This window comes from Dermatophagoides farinae, chromosome 4 (genome assembly GCF_024713945.1).
Source record: "Dermatophagoides farinae isolate YC_2012a chromosome 4, ASM2471394v1, whole genome shotgun sequence".
Taxonomy (NCBI): Eukaryota; Metazoa; Arthropoda; class Arachnida; order Sarcoptiformes; family Pyroglyphidae; genus Dermatophagoides; species Dermatophagoides farinae.
The window spans coordinates 1,717,486-1,739,024 of record NC_134680.1 but is presented as its reverse complement, the minus strand read 5'-3'; the positions used below and the strand labels follow the sequence as shown (position 1 = coordinate 1,739,024).

The 21,539-nt window shown below is 31.4% G+C and overlaps 1 protein-coding gene across 2 annotated transcripts; it reads right to left on the bottom strand.

Annotated features, from left to right (window-relative positions):
- Positions 1-8,909: 8,909 nt before the first annotated feature.
- LOC124500277 (uncharacterized) lies at positions 8,910-12,441 on the bottom strand. 2 transcript variants are annotated; one of them, XR_012832205.1, is made up of 4 exons: positions 12,005-12,441; positions 11,348-11,934; positions 10,898-11,289; positions 8,910-9,034 (listed from the first exon to the last, which is right to left on the bottom strand). XR_012832205.1 is itself a non-coding variant. In XM_047064334.2 (3 exons), the coding sequence occupies exons 1-3, from the start codon at positions 12,339-12,341 to the stop codon at positions 11,044-11,046; spliced, it is 1,170 nt and encodes a 389-aa protein (XP_046920290.2). In that variant the 5' UTR covers positions 12,342-12,441; the 3' UTR covers positions 10,425-11,043. The 2 variants fall into 2 exon arrangements, 1 of the variants encoding a protein (XP_046920290.2); XM_047064334.2 differs by lacking the exon at positions 8,910-9,034 and having other exon boundaries at positions 10,425-11,289.
- Between the last annotated feature and the right edge of the window lie 9,098 nt (positions 12,442-21,539).

The following is a 21,539-nucleotide window of genomic DNA, read 5'->3' as shown; positions in this document are numbered from 1 at the left end:
TCGTCATCATCATCTGGTTTTAATTACCGTTTGGACTTGCTCACCATATCATCTATCGATCGACAAAAAAAAAATGTTGTTGATTACTGTTAAATTTAGTGTGTGTGTGTGTATATTAATTAAAAGTTTCCATCAAAAACAAAAAAAAAAAAAACGATACTGATGATTATTGCCATTTTATATTGGTTTGATGATAATTATAATGACCAAAAATGAAAGAGAGAAAGAAAAAAAAATCCATTCATTCCATAGTTTGGTGATTCTAATATTCTATTTTTTTTTTAATATTAATATTCAGTTCATATTCAGTTTTATTTATTCATTCATTCAGTATGATTTTTATCACATACATCAATAATGTATAATAATCACTCCAACCAGCTAAACTTTTCCATATATTCCATATATATTGAAAGTTACATTTTCTTTCAATCAATCCAATTGAATCTGCTTCTGTTGTCGGTTTAATTATAATCATAATCATAATCATGATGATGATGAAAGTAGAGAAAAAGTAACGAATAAATAAAACAAAAACAAAAACAAAAAAAAATTCCTAACAAATTCACAGGTTAAATTCGTGATTCGAATCATTGCCAAATGAATTGATAATGATGAGTAAATGTAGTTGAAAACAAAACAAAACAAAAAAAAACTACCTAATTCTGTATTCAAAACACACACACAAACATGTGATGATCAGGTGATGATCATATACATAGACCCTGACAATATTTAAATATTCGATTCTGGTTAGATGGTCGAGATTCTGTGTCGGTCAGTCGGTGTGTGTGTGTGTGTGATAAATGAAATTTTATCTGCGTTATGAATCACCACCACCACAACCAATTCAAAACACTAAAATAACAGAACAATGAAAATGGAACAGTACAAGACACCAGGACAAAATAAAATAAAATAATAATATCATTTTCAACATTTCATTTCATCAACAATTCCATGAAAGAATTAAATTTCTTGCTTGTTCTGTTTTTTTTTCTGTTAAAAAAAGAAAACATCAGCTGTATAATGAACTATGATGATTGTAAACTAGAGGTCACTAGAAACTTCTAGTATGTTATTTTAAATCTATATAAATTGAAATTTTTCCTTTGATAATTGTATTATGTTTTGCCATTTCAATAAATGCTATCATTGATTAAATACACATTTTTATGAACAGGTTATGGGCTCAGCCGTATCATCTACTTAAAAATTGTGTGTTTTGTATTTTGTGCATCTATTGTGTTTTTCCCAAAAATTGCTCGATCTTGTTTATGGTTCTTTTGTTAATCTGTTGCTGTATCATCATCAACTTTGTTAAAAATGAATCATTTTGCGTCGGTTTCGCCAATCCCGAAGCTTTCCAAGAACTGGAATCTTTGGTATCGTTCAGTTGAGTTGACTATGAGGTCACTAAAAATTTGGAAGTATTGTGCTGGGACATTGGCTGTTAATCCTGATGAACTAGCCGATTCTGGCCGAGCAATGGCAATTATTCTGGGAACGTTATCGGAAGAAGATGGTAATTTAGTAATGAGCTGTAACAATCCTGAAGAAATGCTCTATTTACTACGTGGCAAATATGAAGGCTCAAGGTCAGCTAGCATAATGGCTCTTAAAGGTGAATTTCACACCATACAGTTTGATGATCAATTATCGTTTTTTGGAAAGATTCGCGAAATTAATACCAAGTTAATGGCCTTGGGTAGCAGCCTAGATGAGATTGATATGTGTCAGCGTGTGTTAGCAATTCTACCACCTGAGCATCACGATATAGTTGGCCAAGTACGTGTTATGTCCGAGTTTAACATGGATAATCAAGAAATTGAATTGAAACTGGTCAAAATCGAATCACTGCTACGCCAACGGGTCAAAGATCGTGAATCTGGAAAATCCAGTGTGAAACAATCGAATGAATCGTTGGATAAATCTGTGACGTTGGCTGCAACGAAATCTGATCGAAAGAAATTCATCAAATGTCACTATTGTCACAAGATGGGCCACATGAAGAAAAGTTGTTATAAGTGGTTAAAAGAAAAGAAAAGTGACAACAATAATAATGAATCGAATTCAAAGTCTGTATCTGGAAAAACGGTTTTGGCTATTGTAAAGGAATCTGAAATGAATATTTCTAATCGATTCTATGGTGATTCCGGTGCCTCATCACATATTGTGAATAAACGTGAATGGCTTGATAATTTTCGTCCATGTAATGAATCGTTTGATACAGCTGGTGGTCGAATCAAGATCATTGGATACGGTGATTTGAATTGTCAATTTCATACGGGTACTGAATGGCATGATGTTTTGGTACGTAATGTAGCGTTGGCAAATCAAAATTATAATCTTATATCAATTGGTCAACTGGAACGTATTCATGAAGATTTATCGGTAATCATCGGCAGTGGAAAAATGAAAATTATGAAAAATGGTAAATGTCTATTGACTGGTTATCGGTCTGAAGAAATAAATAATTTGTATCATTTGCCAATTCGTGTTGTTGATTCAAGTAGTCCGTCATTTATGAATGTATCGCTAATATCATCATCGACAGCTGATCTAGCATTATTGCACGAACGGTTTTGTCATGTGAACAAGAACACGATTATCAAAATGGCCAAGTCAAGAATCGTTGATGGCTTATCAATTATTGGTTCTGATAATATGGGTTTTTGCAATGCATGTAATGATGGTAAACTTACAGATGTGTCGCATCGTTTGTCGGAAAAATTATCGAATATCAAACCTGGTCAAAGTATTCATATTGATATTGCTGGTTACACTGATCAATCATTACATGGCAATAAATATTATCTGATTTGTGTCGACGAGAAAACATCATATATTAAAGTAGAGTTCTTGAAAAATCGTGATGATGTCTTCAATAAATTCATTAAAATTGTCAATCAAATCAAACTTGAAACAGGAAATAATGTATTGAAAATTCGCAGTGATCGTGGTTCTGAATTTACATCCAATAAATTTCGTGGATATGTTGATTCTCATGGTATTACCCATCAATTCGCTTGTGTCGGTGTTTCTCAACAAAATGGCCTAGCTGAACGCCACGTACGAAATGTAAATGATCATGCGACATCAATTTTAGTTTCAAGTGGATTGCCGAAAATTTTATGGGACGAGGCGGTAAATTGCTCTGTTTATGTATTGAATCGCACGATGAATTACAAAAATGAAGTTCCGTACAACGATTGGTTCAACAAGAAAGCAAATGTGAGCAATTTTATTGTATTTGGTAGTCGTGGCAAAGCATTAAATGATGAAATTCGAAAATTTGAATCGAAAACTATTGATGTATATATGGTCGGATATCAAGGTGATCATATCTATCGATGCTACCTACCAAATAAACGAGAAGTTCATCTGGTGTCTGCCGTCAAATTTGAAGAAATTCCGAAATGTAGATCTGTTGCCTATTCAATTCCTGATGATGATATGTTTTCTGTGCAATCTACTAGTGGCTTTACCAAAGTAAATGGTGATAATGATGATGATGATGGCAACGATGATGATGATGATGGCGATGATGGTGATTCTAATGGTGTTGTTGATGTATCAAAACGGGGGAGACCTTTGGGCTCCAAGAATAAAACGTATGAAGCTAATCCTGAACGTTTGGGTTCGTTACGACCACGTAATGTTATTGGAATTGTAGCTGCTGGTACTGAACCGTTGACATATGATGATGCTGTGAATTCTGTTGAATCTAATAAATGGCTACAAGCTATGAACAATGAAATGAATTCATTGGTTGAAAACAAAACGTTTACTTTGGTCGATCCTTCAAATGTCAATACTATTATATCGTCAAAATGGATCTATCGTATTAAAAGTGATGGACGTTATAAAGCGCGCCTTGTTGCTCGTGGATTTGAACAAAAATTTAATGTCGATTATTTTGATACTTATTCGCCAGTTATAGCTTTTGATTTGGTACGTTGGTTTTTCAGTATTGTTGCTACGTTTGATATGGAAATGCTACAATTCGATTTCACAACTGCATTTTTAAATGGTTATTTAAAAGAATCCATATATATGTATCAACCAGATGGTTATAATGATGGATCCGGTAAAGTATGGAAGCTGAATCGTGGTCTTTATGGCCTGAAGCAAGCCCCACGGGCATGGAATGAATGTTTCCATAATGCAGTCATCGAATTCGGCTTTGAAAATTCAACATTGGATAATTGTCTATATTTCAGACGTATTGATGGTCGATTAATTCTGATAATATTGTACGTTGATGATGGATTCATAGCCTCAACTAACAAAGTTGATTTAATGGTTGTGTTCAGTTTCTTGAAAACAAAATTCAAAGTTAATATCATCAATGATCGAAATTTTCTTGGTGTTGAATATGAAAGAAATCGTCGTCAAAAATTAATTTATTTGAATCAGTCAAAATATATTCAACAAAAGCTAGATCAATTTGGTTTATCAGATTGCAAATCAACGAAAACACCGATTGTACCTGGTTCAATTTTGGAAACTTCCACTGAAATTATTGAAAATTATCCTTACCGGCAAGCTGTTGGAAGCTTATTATATTTAGCTGTGAAAACCCGACCAGACATATTGTTTGCCGTGTCTTATTGCAGTAGATTTTTGGAAAAACCGAATGCTACCACGATTAAAATTGTTAAAAGAATTTTCCGATATCTAAAAGGTACGATCAATTATAAACTAAAATTTGGTGGATCTGTTTTATCATTTTTGGCTTATTCGGATGCTGATCTGGGTGGTGATCTGACAAATCGAAAATCTACGACTGGATACGTGGTTTGGATGAATGGTCCGATCATATGGAAGTCCAAACAACAACGGTGTGTGGTGGACAACACTTGTGAAAGTGAATTCATTTCTGCAGCCCAGTGTTGTAAAGACATAAAATTTATACGTAATGTTTGTTCCATTGTGAAAATCAAGATTAATGTCCCAACTTTATTTATTGATAATCAATCAACTATTGCAACAATAATTGCTGAATTTGTCTCACCACGTTTGAGACATATCGATTTAAAATATCATCTTATACGTCAAATGGTTAATGATGGCGAATTGAACATAAAGTGGATAGATTCAAGCCATCAAATTGCTGATATTCTTACCAAATCATTATCACATAAATCGTTTGAAAACTGTTGTGAACAGTTGATGTTTTCGGGGGAGTGTTAAAAAAGAAAACATCAGCTGTATAATGAACTATGATGATTGTAAACTAGAGGTCACTAGAAACTTCTAGTATGTTATTTTAAATCTATATAAATTGAAATTTTTCCTTTGATAATTGTATTATGTTTTGCCATTTCAATAAATGCTATCATTGATTAAATACACATTTTTATGAACATTTTCTTTGTCCTTTTGTTTGATTTAATTTTCGATTGAAAATTGAATTCACTTCTTTTGGTCGGTCAATGATGAGCATTAAAAATATTATATGATATTTATTCATTTTCAATCATTTGATAATCTATGATATGATGAAATTATTATTTAATCATAAAAATGTGAAATTTTCATCAAGAAGAACAGAAAAGTTATTTTAATGGCCACCACCACCACCACCATCATCATCATCATCATCATCATCGTTAGTTATTTACAGACAAAAATAAATAGATCATATCTTTATGGATTTAGAATATGACAAACCAAGCCCTGTTTTTTTTTTTTTTTGCTTTGCTTTGATAGAAACAAACACATATGATGAATACATAAATAAAATGATTTGATCAAAAATATCCATTATGATTTTTGATGATTTTTTTTCAATAAAAATGGTTAGATTTTATTTTCCCATATTTCTGATAAGAACAAAAAAAAAATGAAATACCTCCATTATTCCATTATCAGGTAATGTCTGAATTTGTCATTTGATTATGAAATAAAAAAAAAAATAAATAAAGATTGTACTGATTCAAGATCAAGGACAATCGGATTTCAAAACAAACACATGCAAAAAAAATAAAAATTAAAACTACATTTCAGTCTGAATAATATAACAACAACACATCATCGAAATAATGTTCGATGTATCCATGTTACCTTGATAATCAAATTATTCAAAAAAAAATGATGATGATGTTATTATAATAATAGTATTGCATAATAAACTAGATAGGTATAAATACAATAATATATTTGATGATGATCTCCATATTACCTGCCAAAATAAATCTGTATAATGATTTCATTATTTTTTTTTTTTAAAGATTCATATTAAAATGGCCATCATTTTTTTTTTGTTTTTGGATGATGTTATGGTGAATGCAATCATGGAAAAGCAACAACAATGATGATGATGATGATGATGATGTCCATTGTATTCATCATCAACAGTAACAACAGTGAAAAGAAAAAAATAAATTAAGTTTACACAATAACAACAACAACAACAAAAAACGTTCAAAGATATGATGATATTGTTGTTTGGCCCTGTTGTTGTTGTTGTTGTCTATATAATATTCATCCCTCTCGATTATGTTTATGATGATGAAGTTCAGAAAGATTGTAATACATAGAAATTTTTTTTTTGTGGCTTCTGTTTTTGTTGTTGTTGATAAATGCTGCCTGTTTTTTTTTCTTTCTTGATGATGATGTTTCATATTTTGTTGTTGTTGTTGTTTTTGTTATTATTTTCATTAAAAAATAATGATGATTTACGGAGAATTTAATGCAAATAGATCAGATTACATTATATCATCATAACACACATCATATCTACCTATGTGATGTAAATTGGAAATAATCGCATCTTCTTGAAAGTTACACACAAACACACACACACACACACAGGCAAACACAAAGGACCAGATAATGAATATAAGGAATAATAATAACTAGCGAAAATAAAACAATTTTTAATTAAGTAAAACTTCTGTTTTTGTGGTGAATATTATATTAAGTTTTTTCTTTATTCATTCATTCATTCTCCTCAACTATGATTTTTTTTCTACATTATTATATATGTAATAATGAATACGTTTTTTTTTTGGCTCAGTTTATTTTTTTCGGATGAATTAATTTCAACAGGTGTGTGTGTATGTGTGTACGGGGGATAGGTAAGTAATTTCATTCATTCAATTGATTGGATTTGTTGCTGTTGTTGTTTAATATATTTTCATTTTCATTTTAATTTGATATTTGAATTTGATTAGGATTATCTATTACTAAAGCAGATAGCGAAAAAGCTTGCTCCTAGTACCTTGCACCAGATGATGATCGGCATATTTTTTTTGTTTTGTTTTTTGTTTTTTTTTTGCCCATTTCCAATGTTTATAATTGACTTAGACACCAACTTGAACTAACCATCGTACACCCACATACCTACACTAATCATATTGAGCTCAATCCAATCAGCCAGATGAAAGAGAGAGAGAGAAAAAAATGACGATAAGGCCAGGCCATTTACATTCATTACATATTTATCAAAGCAAAAAAAAATATGATTTTTTCGATGCCAAAATAAAATGAACCTAAATTCAAATGCAGTGGAGATGCAAATACGAACAAGAAAGCAAAAAAAAGAAGACGAAAAAAAATTAACTTAATTTACTTTCAACGCCCGTGCACAGAGAAATTCCAATTTTTTTTTGGAATCAAAAAAAAAAAAAATTTCAAATTCACATCGTGTTTCTAATACAAAATATTTCACGGAGAAAACCACCACCAACCAACCCCATTGGTATGATCATCATCATCATCATCATGGTCTGTCTGTAATGGTTATGTAGTCGCACATATTTTTTTGTTTTTATTTTGTTGTAATCCATCACCATCATTGAATTTGGTTATCTACTTGGTTGTCATGTGTAATTCATTCATTCATTTTTTTTTCTCCATATTTTTTATCTTATGGTTTAAACACATCCACATTCAATTATCGTTGTACGTTAATTCATTATTTCACTGATTGTTTGTTGTTGTTGTTGTTGTAATACATTTTTTTTTTTTTTTTTTTGGTTGATGATGTTAGTAATCATTGTTATTTTTTTTCTCGTTTATTTCATTAATAAAATAATAATCATCTTTCATGATTTTGTCTTGATGATCATTTTTTTTCTGCTACCACTACTACTAGTACTACTAAATGCTACCTATGGTGATGTCCAAAAATTTTTTTTTCTGGATCACTTGATTGTTGTTGTTGTTGTTGTCGGTTTCTACAACGCTTTTTCTCATTTATAATAATTTGCAATTTCTAATTACTTTAATATATAGCTGCCGGGCTATTACTACTATTTCGTATTCAAATTCTTTTTTGTTGTTGTTGTTGTAAACCATATATAAATGATAATTTTGTATTCAAAATTGGCAAGTTAATTTATACTGAGCCAGTCTATTGTTTTTTTTTTTTTTTTTTTGACAAAAATAATTAACAAGAAGATCATCATCATCATCATGGTCATCATGATCATGGTCATCAGGAAAAAAAATTTAATCTAAATTTAATAATAATTTTTTTCTATGAAAAGGAGATAAATTTTTTAAATTTCACAAACAAACAAAAAAAAAGCAGTTAATGAAATTACGTAAAGCGATTGGATCATCATCATCATCATCATTACAAAAACAACAACAACAACAACAACAATCAACCACACAACTATGAATGGGTGGTAAATGTTATTATTCAATTTGACTTTCTTCATCATCATCATCATCATTATTTTGGTCATCATTAGTTTGGCCGCAAGGCAATGATATAATGTCGTCCATATTCTCATACATACATTGAAAGGTAAGTAAAAAAAAAAAAAAAATTTAAGCATACATTCATTTTTTTTCCAATCTGGTTTATTTTATTTTCCAAGACATTCATAAAGCAACATCCAGAACAACAACAACAACAACAAGAACAACCATAATTATTGAATGCCACTTGCTGTGTTGATTGGTTATGATGATGATGGTATGATGGTTACAAATTAGAAATCAGTTGGAGGTCCTTGTTGTTGTTGTTGTTGTTGTTGTCGTCGTTGTTGTTGTAGTTATTCGGCTCTGTTTTAAACTAAAGAAAAAAATTTCATACGTAAAATAAACTAGAGAAAGGAAGAAAGAAAAATGTATTTATAAAAATATAAGTTCTCACACACACACACACACACAGACAGACAGAGTGTGACAAGATATTTTGTTTTATCAAATGATATAATATGATCATGATCATGATGGTCATCGGACATCATTTCTTTTCTCTTTTTTTTTGGTCATAAAAATTACATTATTTTTTTCCAATTATAAAAAATTGAAATTCAAAATTATGTTGTATTCATTTGAAATTGAATTCTTTATTTTCTCTTTTTATTTCTGTTTTCTACATAAATAATAATATATTTATATAATTTGATGATTGAATTTTCCATATGAAATATGTTATTATTTTTTTTAAAGATATTTTATCAGTTGATTCGGCATCAGTTTCATCATCGACATCAATTGTGAAAATAATCAACGACAAATATATATGTTTTCAAAATGTTATGGAATCATCATCATCATTTTTTTTCATTTTGCTTCATCATTCTTTTTTTGTTTGTTTGTTTGTTCGCTCATCTATGGTTTTGACATAAACGCACACATACCGACTTTTATATGTTGATCTTGTTTTTTACAAGAATCGAATGTTTTTTCTTTCTATAGAAATTAATATGGTGCAAGCAAGCAAACAAACAAGAAAAATGAAATCATAAATAAATTTGATGATGATTCTCATTCACATAGCTTAGTGTATTAGCGTGTACATTTTGAAGAAGAAAAAATTTTTTTTTTAAATGTGAGAAATATTCAAATAATCATATTATATCGATGATAGAGAGAAAGAGAGAGAAAATGTATGTTTTTGTATCGTAAATCATTTTGTATATAGACAGCAAAAAAAAACAAATCAAACACAAATCGTTTAATGTTTTCTTCTTTACAAAGCAACAACAAAAAAAAAAACGAATAAAATTTCCATATAGAAAGAAAAAGTTTTCGTCAGTTGTGTCAAATTCGGATGACAAGAATTTATTCATTTTTTTTCAATCAGACAATCAATTCACTAGGACCCTGTGGAAATTTTGGAAACCTAGAGTATGATTGAATGAGTGAAACAAAAATTTATTCTATACGTCTCTCTCTCTCTCTGTGTGTGTGTGTGTTTCTGAAAAAATTGTTTTTTATCATAATTAAAAGTATTAATTAGATTTGTCTATTGTTTCTTTCTTTGTTAGATACGTACGTGTATGAAACGAACATACTGGCCACTTGGGATAACCGAAATGAAACCGTTTTTATATTTATGTCATTTATCCAATGAGGATAAAATGAATTTTTTTTTTTTTTTGGAATTTTAGCAACGATGTATCAAGAATAATAATGAAGCATATATTCACCATCAATAATAAGTCACATATGGCTATGATGATATTAATTTAATTAAATTTTAATTCAATTAACGTTTGCTAGTGGTGATCAAGCAATTCGTTAACGAAAATAAAAACGGTGACAATATTCGTGTTGTAATAATAATAATAACAATCCCCGGAGAGCGAGGGAAAGAGAGAGAGGGAGAGAGAAATAGATTGACCAGGTAAAAATTTTATTTTCAAGAAATAAAATTGGTTCCAGAAACCACCACCACCACACTGAATATAGAAGGGAACAGTTAATTATATTTCTTTTTTAATTAATTAACTAATTAATCAGCCTTGGAATGTGAAATGGCCACATTTTTGTACGGTGTGTGTGTGTTCAGGTCATAAGATAGAAGGAAAAATCAAGTCTATGTTAGAGTGTCTTGCTGTGTTTGTGTTTGTTAATGAAATTAAAATTGCCATTAATATATTTTTTTTGGCCGCAAAAAAAGACGATAAATTATCATTTTTTTCACCTGGAATATTTTCTTATCGTTTAACTTGTCCAGGTATGCACAGGATAGAAAGGTGGTTGTTGTAAGGGGAAAAAATAAAGATATTTCTTTATGCTAAAGTTATTGCCATTTGTTTGGTCGATCGTTGCTGTTCCTGTTGAATTCAATTAACATCGACGATTAAACCAACGAATAATGAAACAATTATTGAAATATTGTTTCAATGTTTGACGGCTATTAAATATGAACAAAACTGATGCTGTTGATAATATTGAAATCAATATGATCATTATATAAATGGATAGAAAACTTGTTCGTTTTGTTTGATCATCTGCTGTTGTTTGTGAAGAATATTCTGCATCAAAATAATCATGATGTGCATCACAACCGAAAAAAATTTGCCATGATTTTGTCTATGATAAACACGAATAAAATGAATATATTTGTTAACCATTTTTGTCAATGAATTACCTTTTTTGCCAATAAAAATTGTCGACTATCAATCAATTCGATCAACAACGATCGTCTTGTATGGATCGATGATAATGATAATGGCTCAACCATTAGATAAATTTTATTGTCACCCAGCACTGATCGCCATTGAAATGCACCTTTATAACGATATTTATCCAATTGATGGATCGGTTTCAAAAACCAATGTGTAGATTTTTCTGTCAAAACACGAATTGTACTTAATGAAAATGGTTCACTACGGTTGGTGAAAATGTAAATTGGTTTTTCCCGTTCCTTGTCATAAACGAATGTTGCAAAATGTATGGCACTCATATGTTGTACATATGTACAGGGAAATATTCGACACATAATTGTTGATGATGTAAGACATTTTCGATTTAAATTATTACATTTTAAATTATCGTTCCAATTAATGTGACAATTCGAATGTAACGACGACAATAGATCTTTACAATCGAATGTCCGGTTATCGATAGCTATTCGACGATCATTACAACAGAAGAAATTTTCACCATTCGAAATATTACGATAGAAATCAATATAAAGCCCTAATTGATCAATGTAGAATCCACCACGTGGTAATACTATTTGTATGAAAATAATTTATAAAGTAATTAGATTATAATGAATCAATAAAAAAAAGGAAAAAATTACCATCAGCCCGATTGATGGATGCAGAATCATCAAATTTATAATGGAAACGATGTTTATCACCATCATAGTAGAGACGAAATTCATCATAAACAAATTGTTTTCGATCAGGGTGCATAACACGTCGATTAACAGTAAAACGATATGATCGACCATCATAACTTAATGAATCGAAATAATTTTGTGAACAAAATAAATGTTTAGCCATGTGAGAATTCTTCTTTGGTTGCAATTTGTTGCCAATCACTGTTGATAAAGATGAATGAAAACCAAACCACAAAACATATGATAATAAATTGATTTTCAACCAAAAACAAACTATAGTTCGATGATAATACATTATTCGATATTCGATTAAATCGAAGCTTTTCGATTTTTAAATGAATGAATCTTCATGTTCATCATCATCGTCGTCATTATTATTTGATCAGGATCAATCAATTCGTGCTTTGATTGATCAAATGATTAGCAATAAATAATCGAAAACAAAAACAAAAAAAAAAAATAAAACAAATTAGCCGGAAATTTCTCCAAACAAAACAAACTTTATTTCCATATTTGGATTCAAAATCGAAATTGTGTGTCTGTGTTTGTGTGTGTGGATAGTGGCACGCCATCTATCGCAATATGTTGAATCGAATGAAATACGGACAATTTTCTGGTAAACTCGGGAAAAATATTTTTAGTAACATTTTTTTTTTCATGTTCACAGAAAAGAAAGTGCGCGAGTACTCGCGATTTTGGCGAGTATTTCGGCTATTTTTTGGTGACTATTTGAGTGTATATAGCCGAACAATCGAAATTTTGCGAGTACTCGCATTTTTCGCGAGTACTCCGACTATATCCACACAAAAAGTCGCTAAAAAATAGCCGAATACTCGCAAAAATCGCGAGTACTCACAAAGTTTCGATTGTTTGGCTACATACACTCAATTAGTCCAGCAAAAAAAAGTGTAAATAGCCTGTTTACACGCAAAAATCGCGAGTACTCGCGGTAATCGTGTGTAAACAAAAGTTTTCGATTGTTTAATTTGATTTCGATGTTTAACATTTTAATTTTTGTTTGGATACGGAATTATTTTGAATCATAAACTAATGGACTAGAATTATGTCGATAAAAATGGTAATTTGGTACAAAACGATCCAACTATTCCAATTCAAAAAGGTCTTCAATGTGATGGAAAAAAGATTTCACATTTCATTTTTCTGTAAGTTGAATATATTTTCGTGCAGACATTTATGTTAATAATAATGTTGAATTTTATTTTATTTTAGTATTAAGAAGGAAATCTTATGAATTAAAATGGCACATTTGTGCCGGATAATTATGAATTCCCGGTATTTGATGATGACTTAAACGTATTTTTGCTGAATCCGAATTCGATTGCCAGCTTTAAGATATTGAATTCAATTATTCTTTCGATTATCAGATCAATCGTTAAACATATTTGCAGAACAAGTAACGACTTCTTGTATATGACAAGCATTCCTAAAAATACGATGCTCATCATTTTAAATAAAATAGACGCCAATTACCCAATTTTACCCAAAAAATATAATGAACTAAATTGTGATGCAAAAAAATGGAATTTGTATTTTATGTATTTTTTCAGAAATTTTTATGGTACAAATATAAAAATATCAAACGGTCTAATGACCAAAAAAGAAAGACAAATGAAAAAGAATCCTTTCAGAATTCAAAATCGAGAAAATGGCAAATGTCCAAACTAACACGACCAGTTCAGAATTCAAAATCCAGAAAATGGCAAGTCCAACCTAACACGAAGAGTTCAGAATCCAGAGAATGGCAAGTCAAAACTAACACGACCAGTCCAGAATCGAGAAAATGAAAAATCCAACCTAACACGACCAGTTCAAAATTGAGAAAATAACAAGTCCAAACTACCACGACTAATTCAGAATTCAAAATTTAAAATCGAGAAAATGACAAATCCAACCTAACACGAAGAGTTCAGAATCCAGAGAATGGCAAATCCATTATACCAATTTATTAGAATCACATTGGAATTATTATCGACTTTTCTTCGAATTAGACAAAATCTTTTTTGGTGATAATTTGTTATGGTGCTTATTTTGATGATACATTAATATTTTCATGTTCTTTAGCAGAACATTCGATACATATTGAAGCCTACATATCAAATGAAATGAATTTAACAAACATAATTTAATACTGAATCTTGAAAAACAAAATTTATTATTCAAAATAATTTTTAATAAATCTAAAAAACGGTATAGAAACCAACCAATTCTTCGAGAAGTGAATTGTTTACTGTCGAAATAGTAATCACCTAGTAATCAACACAAATGGCAGTTATACGAAAATGATTGTTATCGGTATGGGAAAAAATCAACAAAACATATTATTTGTAGCATGCAAGAATGACTTTACACAACCGATGGTGATAATCAACTAAACTTTATTAATATATTTTCAAGCTTAAATAAACAAATAACAAATCAATTCATAAACAACGTTACATATGGGGGACACGCCTACATACCTCCCCTTCAAGTTACAAAATCATAAAAAAACAAAATTTTGATAAAAATTTGACATTAAAAAAAAATTATGTTGAATCAAGAAATCTGATAGGTTTAACAATTTTTCTACCAGATGAAGAGAATTTGCTAGGGATATCGAATCGAACTTTCTTGACGGTTTCACGAGAATCTGTTCTTTCCAGTAAAGCTGGTTTCAATCTTGAGATCGATACGTCAAAATTTCCTTTTGAACCTTTCAATACGTACGAAAATTTATTTCTTTTGACAACTTCGAACGGACCCAAATACGGTCTATCTAAGGATTTTGTATTTTCCTTTCTAATAAACACAAATTTAGCTGTTGATAAATCCGGTGGTAAATAATTTCGATTATCAATAGATGGTCGAGTCACTACTGACTTAGCTAAAGACATTTTCTGTTTTAATTTTTCAATGAAATCCAACGAAGCGATATCATCAATTTCACGATTTGATAATAGATCAGCTGGTATTCGTAATTTTTCTCCGTATAACAATTCAGCGGATGATGCTTTTAGATCTTCTCTAACTATTGTTCGTAGACCAAGCATTATTAATGGTAGGACTTCTTCCCAATCCGCGGCGGAAGCTTTGATAGCTGTTTTCATTGTTCTATGGAACCGTTCGACCATTCCATTTGCTCTTGGATTATATGCGGAAGTTGAGATCAATTCGACGCCTAATAATTTTGCGAAATTTCGATACAATTCAGATTGAAATTGCGATCCCCGATCAGTAGTTACTTTTTCAGGAACACCATACCTTGATACCCATTCGTTTACGAATTTTTTTGCAACCGTTTCTGCAGATATATCTTGAATTGGCCATGCTTCAGCCCACCTAGAAAAGCGATCAATACATGTTAACAAATATCGGTTACCGGAATTTTTAGATACGGGTAAAGGACCAACTATGTCCATGTTGATGTGAATAAATCTGCCAGTAGGAATTTCAATTTGAACTGGTTTTGTAATTGTGTGTCGAATAATTTTAGATTGTTGACAATCGACGCATCTACGACAATAATCTTTTGTAATTTTCTTCATACTCTTCCAAAAATAACGATTTGTTACTTCATTGATTGTGCGATTTGCTGAATAATGACAAATGCCATGACATAATTTGATGATTTGTTCGTACAGTGATTTCGGAATTACCGGTCTTATTTTTTGTTCATCTACATGTACCAACAATAAACCGTGATTATATTTTTGTTTTCTTATCTTTTCAGGGAAATGGTTCAAATATTCATCCATTTCTTCTTTGTTCTTCACTTGTTCGTCAATAATTCTTTCAATGGATAATTCTTCAATGTTTGATGATGATGACGAATTTGATTCAATGTTCGATGATGATGATGATGGATTTGATTCAGTGTTCGATGATGATGATGATGGATTTGATTCAGTATTCGATGATGTTGACGGCGTATTTGATTCGATAATTGATGATGATGATGTTTGTATTTCGTCAACATTTACTCTGCTTAAAGCATCAGCTACAATATTTTTATGACCTTCGATATACCGAATATCTGATGTAAATTGTAATATGTACGCCATTTGACGCATTTGAACCAAAGATCGTTTCGTGTTATTTTTTGTTAACAATGCATTTACCAATGGACGATGATCAGTAAATGCTGTGAATGTTCTTGCTTCTAATAAATATTCAAAATGACGAATGGCTAGAAACAAAGCTAATAATTCTTTGTCGAATGTTGGTAAATTTAATTCATTTTCTTTTAACTTTTTACTGAAAAATCCAAGTGGTTTTACAGATCCACCAGAATTTTGTTCTAATACTGCTCCTACGCCATTTCCAGATGCATCAGCTTTCAATACTAATTTGGCTTTTGGATCAAAATATGCTAATTTGATTCTTTTTGACAATAATGATTTGACTTGTTCAAAATCAGCCATTCTTTCAGTTGACCATTCAAAATTCCCATCTACTTTCTCTAGATCATGAAGAGATGCCATAAATTTAGCTGCATTGGGAATGAATCTTCTATAGAAATTGACCATACCAAGAAATCTCTTCAAACTTTTGACCGATGATGGTACGGGATAGTTGATGATGGCATCTAGTTTTTCTTCCAATACGCTGATTCCATCTTTTGATATTTTATGGCCAAGAAATTTTACTTCGTTTTTGAAAAATGTTGATTTATCCATGTTGATTGTCAAACCAAATTCGGCTAATTTGTTGAACAATATATCAAGATGTGTTACGTGTTCGTTTTCATTTTTAGACGCTACTAATATGTCATCTTGATAGGCAAAAACAAAATCCAGATCTCTAAGAACGATATCAATGAACCGTTGAAATGTACTCGGAGCATTTCGTAGTCCAAATGGTAATCTGGTATATTCATATAAGCCGAATGGCGTTGTGATGGCTGTTTTATTTCGATCTGATTCTGCTAGTGGAATTTGATGAAAAGCTGATACCAAGTCGATTGTTGAAAAAATGATACAATTGTTTAATTGTTGAGCAAAATCATGAATGTGGCGCATGGGATATCGATCAGGTTGAGTTATGGCATTCAATGCACGATAATCACCACAAACCCGAACTCTCCCGTTTGGTTTGGGAACAACTACGATACGACTAGCATATGGTGATGATGATGGTACGATGATTTTCTGTTCTAGCATGATGTTGATTTCATTTCGCACTTGCTGCATTCTGATGGGATCTAATCTGGTTGGAAGACAAGCAACTGGTTGATTGGTGGTAACGATGATGTGATGTTTGATATCATGCTTGGCTTCATTCGATATGTTTGGATTAGTGATGTTCGGATATTTGCTGAGAATTTGTTTGATTCGGACATCGGCATTAGCAGACACAGCCGATATTCCATAGAATGATGATTGTTTTTGTGTAGCCACGATACTCTCACCTGTTTTGCCATCTATTAATTTTCTTTTGTTAAAATCAGCCAAAATGTTAAATTTGGACAAAAAATCCATTCCGATTAAGATGTATGGTGAATCAGCTACAATAAATTTGAATAAGAAATCATTTTTGAATCCGATATTGATTTTAAATATATCGTTGCCATAGGTATTGATTGATGTACCATTATGCGCATACAATTTGATGTCATCATACTTCATACTTTGTTTACTATTTGTTGCTGCATATGGCCAAATTGATATTTGTGAACCACAATCGATTAAAATTGGTTGAGACGAAATATATTCTTTTATGAATAATCGATTTTCGTTGTTGTTGTTGATGGAAGAAACGGAACCACGTGCTAGCATGTGCTGATTCGGATGTTGATTCGGTATTTGTTGCTGATGATTGATGGTTTGAATGCTGCTGGTAGTGGCGGTGGTAGTGGTTGTTGATGATGATGGTGATTCACTAATGCTGTTTGTCGACCGATTTGATTGGCGTTTCTTAAACGTACATTTAGCTGGATTTGCGCATGACCGAGCTTTTTCGCGGTATTTGTAATGGTTGTAACACCACTTTCCATTCGAATCGAATCTTTGCTGATTTCTTTCACGGCTGAACGATCGATTTCTGCTACGGCTACGATTATTATATGATGATGATGAATATGGCCGTTTTTTCCGAATAGCGGACACATTATCAAATTTTTCTGGATGACGTTCGACTAGCAAATCGGTAGTATTAATCAATAGTTGTAGACTTTCTTCTACAAGTGGATCATTGGCTGAGCTATCTAATCGTTTTTCAAGTTGGATCACTTGTTGTTCAATAGTTAATGCAATACCACTAGGAAGCCATTTCACCCAGTGAGCCAATAGTTCAGGCTTTGTGTAGATGTCACCAGCAATTTGTACTGCCCAAAACCATGCTTCTGATGGCTTGAGACCATCAAGACTTTTTCTGTTTAGCAATCGTTCACGTCGCATTGTTTTCGATGGTTTGAAACGCTCAATGAGACGATTTTTCAATGTTAATAATTTACCAGGATCAAATGATGATAAATCGATTGATGTTTTGATTGAATCGATGACATTTTTCGGAAGCACAGAAATAATTTTAAAATATTTGTCTTGTTCATTGGATACATGTGCCGCTTGGAATGCTGCTTCGACTTGTTTTATCCAGCCTTCTGGGTCATTTTCCCAAAATGGTTGAATGTCCACTCTTGTTGGTGGTTTGGATTGTTGATCAATTTGATGTTGTTGATGATTTTGCTGTTGATTAATCATTAGATTCGCTAGTTGTTGAACCATTTGTTGACTTTGCAAGATCATATTTCTCATCTCCTCAATACTGCTATTGTTTCCACCGTTATTGCTGTTGTTGTTGTTTCCACCGTTGTTGTTTGGATTAATGTCGAAAATTGAACTGTAGTTTTCTGAGAACATTGGCGGATCTTCAACAATTGGTGTCGATGCTGGTGGTTTCTTTGGTATTGGTGGTTGTTTATTGTTATCTTTGCTTGACATTTTCTTTTTTGAAACAAAATCGATATTCTTTCAATAAAAAAAAAAATGTTTTATTTGTTGGACGGGTCACCAAATGTAGCATGCAAGAATGACTTTACACAACCGATGGTGATAATCAACTAAACTTTATTAATATATTTTCAAGCTTAAATAAACAAATAACAAATCAATTCATAAACAACGTTACATATGGGGGACACGCCTACATATTCTTGTTTTCGATCCTATTTTTAAATTGAATATGATTGCTGTGTGCAACGAATAATTTGAACGATTTTCGATCTAAACGACTATGATACCATTGACATCGAGAGCGCAAACATAAAGAGAAGGATAAATTGATTGAAGACCAACAACTATTCAGTTATTAATTCATTAATTCATTCATTTTTCGATTCATTCATCAATCGATCAATTGATTTATTCATTTATTTTTTCATTCATTCATTCATTCATTCATATATTTATATTTAAAAATTTATTTTAATTTTCAATCAAAAAAAACATGGATAAACAACTAGAAAAGACGGTATTGAGACGGATGGTGATTCAATATCACAAAGACGGACTGAGTATCCGCAAAATAGCCGAAAAAGTAGAGAGAAGTAACTCATGTGTCCAACATATCATCAAGACTTATCGTCAAAATGGGCAGACAAATGCCATCAAACCACCAGGTCGACCTGGTCCAACAGAGCAAACATTGAGAAGACTTGGTCGTCAAATTGAAAAAACACCGGCAACAACAGGCAAAGAATTGGCGAATCATCTTGATGTGTCGAGAAATACGATACAGAAATACACCAAGATGACCGAATATAACGTCAGAATAGCCAGAAAAAAACCACTTTTATCCAAGAAAAACATAAACAAGCGTCGTTTATGGGCCAATAAAATGGCTGAAATGCCTCTTGATTATTGGAAAAAAGTAATTTTTTCCGACGAAAGTCGATTTTCTCAGTTTAGCGATGCTTATCGCACATTCGTGTATCGCAAGAAGAATCAGGCATACCAAGCCAAGAGGCTCCAAGCCACGGTTAAGCACAACGGTTTCAGTGTGATGGTTTGGGGGGCCATATGGTAAGATTTTTTTTTAGCATGTTTTAATAATTATTTCTTAACAATAGGCATGGTGAGAGATCAGAGTTGTGACTGTGCTCCAATAGTGTGAATTCTGAAGAATATATCGATATTCTTAAAACCACACTATCCCCCATCTTCCGTAATAAAAAAAATAATGAGTGAAGATCGCAAAGTTACTAAAAGATTTTTTCCATCTGATCGTAAAATAATTCTTATCGATCTACATTTTGTGTTCTCTCAGTTTTTATCGGGACATGGAAAATTCAATGTTTACCTGCATTGGCTATCGTTATAAGACGTCTTGTTTTTGTGGTAATACTGCTCACAGTTCTATTCATCTGATTTGTTTATTTGTGCGGAACGAACTTTAATTGAAAATCAATGTGATGTAAATCTACATGAAGAGAATTGATGTATTTGGTTATAATTCTTCAAATATGATTTTATATGAATTTATAATTTATTTTTTTCCCTATCTTCGAGGTATAGGGGTTTTTGTTGAATAAATAAATATTGATAAATAGCTCGACTTTGAATGAAATAACTGTCCATCAATCAATTAATCCTGACAAATTGACACCAATTTATCAAACAGTGGCGAAAATTCTTTTGCTCAAATCACTAATCATCAACATGTGATAAAGAACAATTTTTACGTTCCATTGAAATTACATAATTTTTTTCATCAATTATGCATCTGATATGATAATATCTATCATATCATGAGTATTTTTTTATTCATTTTTCATGCTAAGTCTACGGCAAAAATAATGCATTCATTTTGCCGCCAAAAATTTCAACTCAAAGTACAACTAATGGGCAACTGCGCATAGTCAAATAGTGGTAGTGCAGCTAACTATTTTCAATGCAAATGTCGCGCGCTTCTTTTCCCCTTCTATTCTCCATACAAATTTGAATTTGATCGTTGGAAAATCGAACATTCGAACTCAACGGTCGTCGAAGACGGTTGTCCTCACTTTGAGCTATTTTTCGTGATCATGTCGTGATATTTTTTCATTTTTTTCTATTTTAATCGTGGATTTTCGCAGTAAATTTTGGAACAAAGAAATTAATCGATTCAAGATTATCGTTGTTAAAACATATTGCGGTCTAAGATAAAAAATTGGCCCCGAAATCGATGAAGATCGTTTGGTTCGGTCATGTAATTATGATTCAAGTTGGCGAACAAATCCCATTTTCGGTGACTTTCAAATGTATTTATGACATTTTGTTTTTCATCAAATTGTATTCAATCACATCCTTTTCAAGTTTTCTTTTTCAGAGTCCATTATTATAATTGATGTATGATAATTGGAATTCGGATTAATATATGAAAACATGGTCAATGAGGTAATTTACATTTTGCCTTTGATTGAAAATGCTAACAATTTTCCTTGTCTTTTGAAGCATAAAATCAATGGTCATTAGAATCATATAATGCCGTCTTTAGAAAAACAATCATGGTAATGATG

Bases quoted from the DNA above. Each gene is read 5' to 3' on its own strand.
- LOC124500277 (XM_047064334.2), bottom strand. From the start codon at position 12,341: ATGTATTATCATCGAACTATAGTTTGTTTTTGGTTGAAAATCAATTTA. The intron at 11,935-12,004 runs GTAATTTTTTCC...TCATACAAATAG, and splicing joins ATCCATCAATCGGGCTGATG to TATTACCACGTGGTGGATTC. The intron at 11,290-11,347 runs GTAATTCATTGA...TGTTTATCATAG, and splicing joins AATTTTTATTGGCAAAAAAG to ACAAAATCATGGCAAATTTT.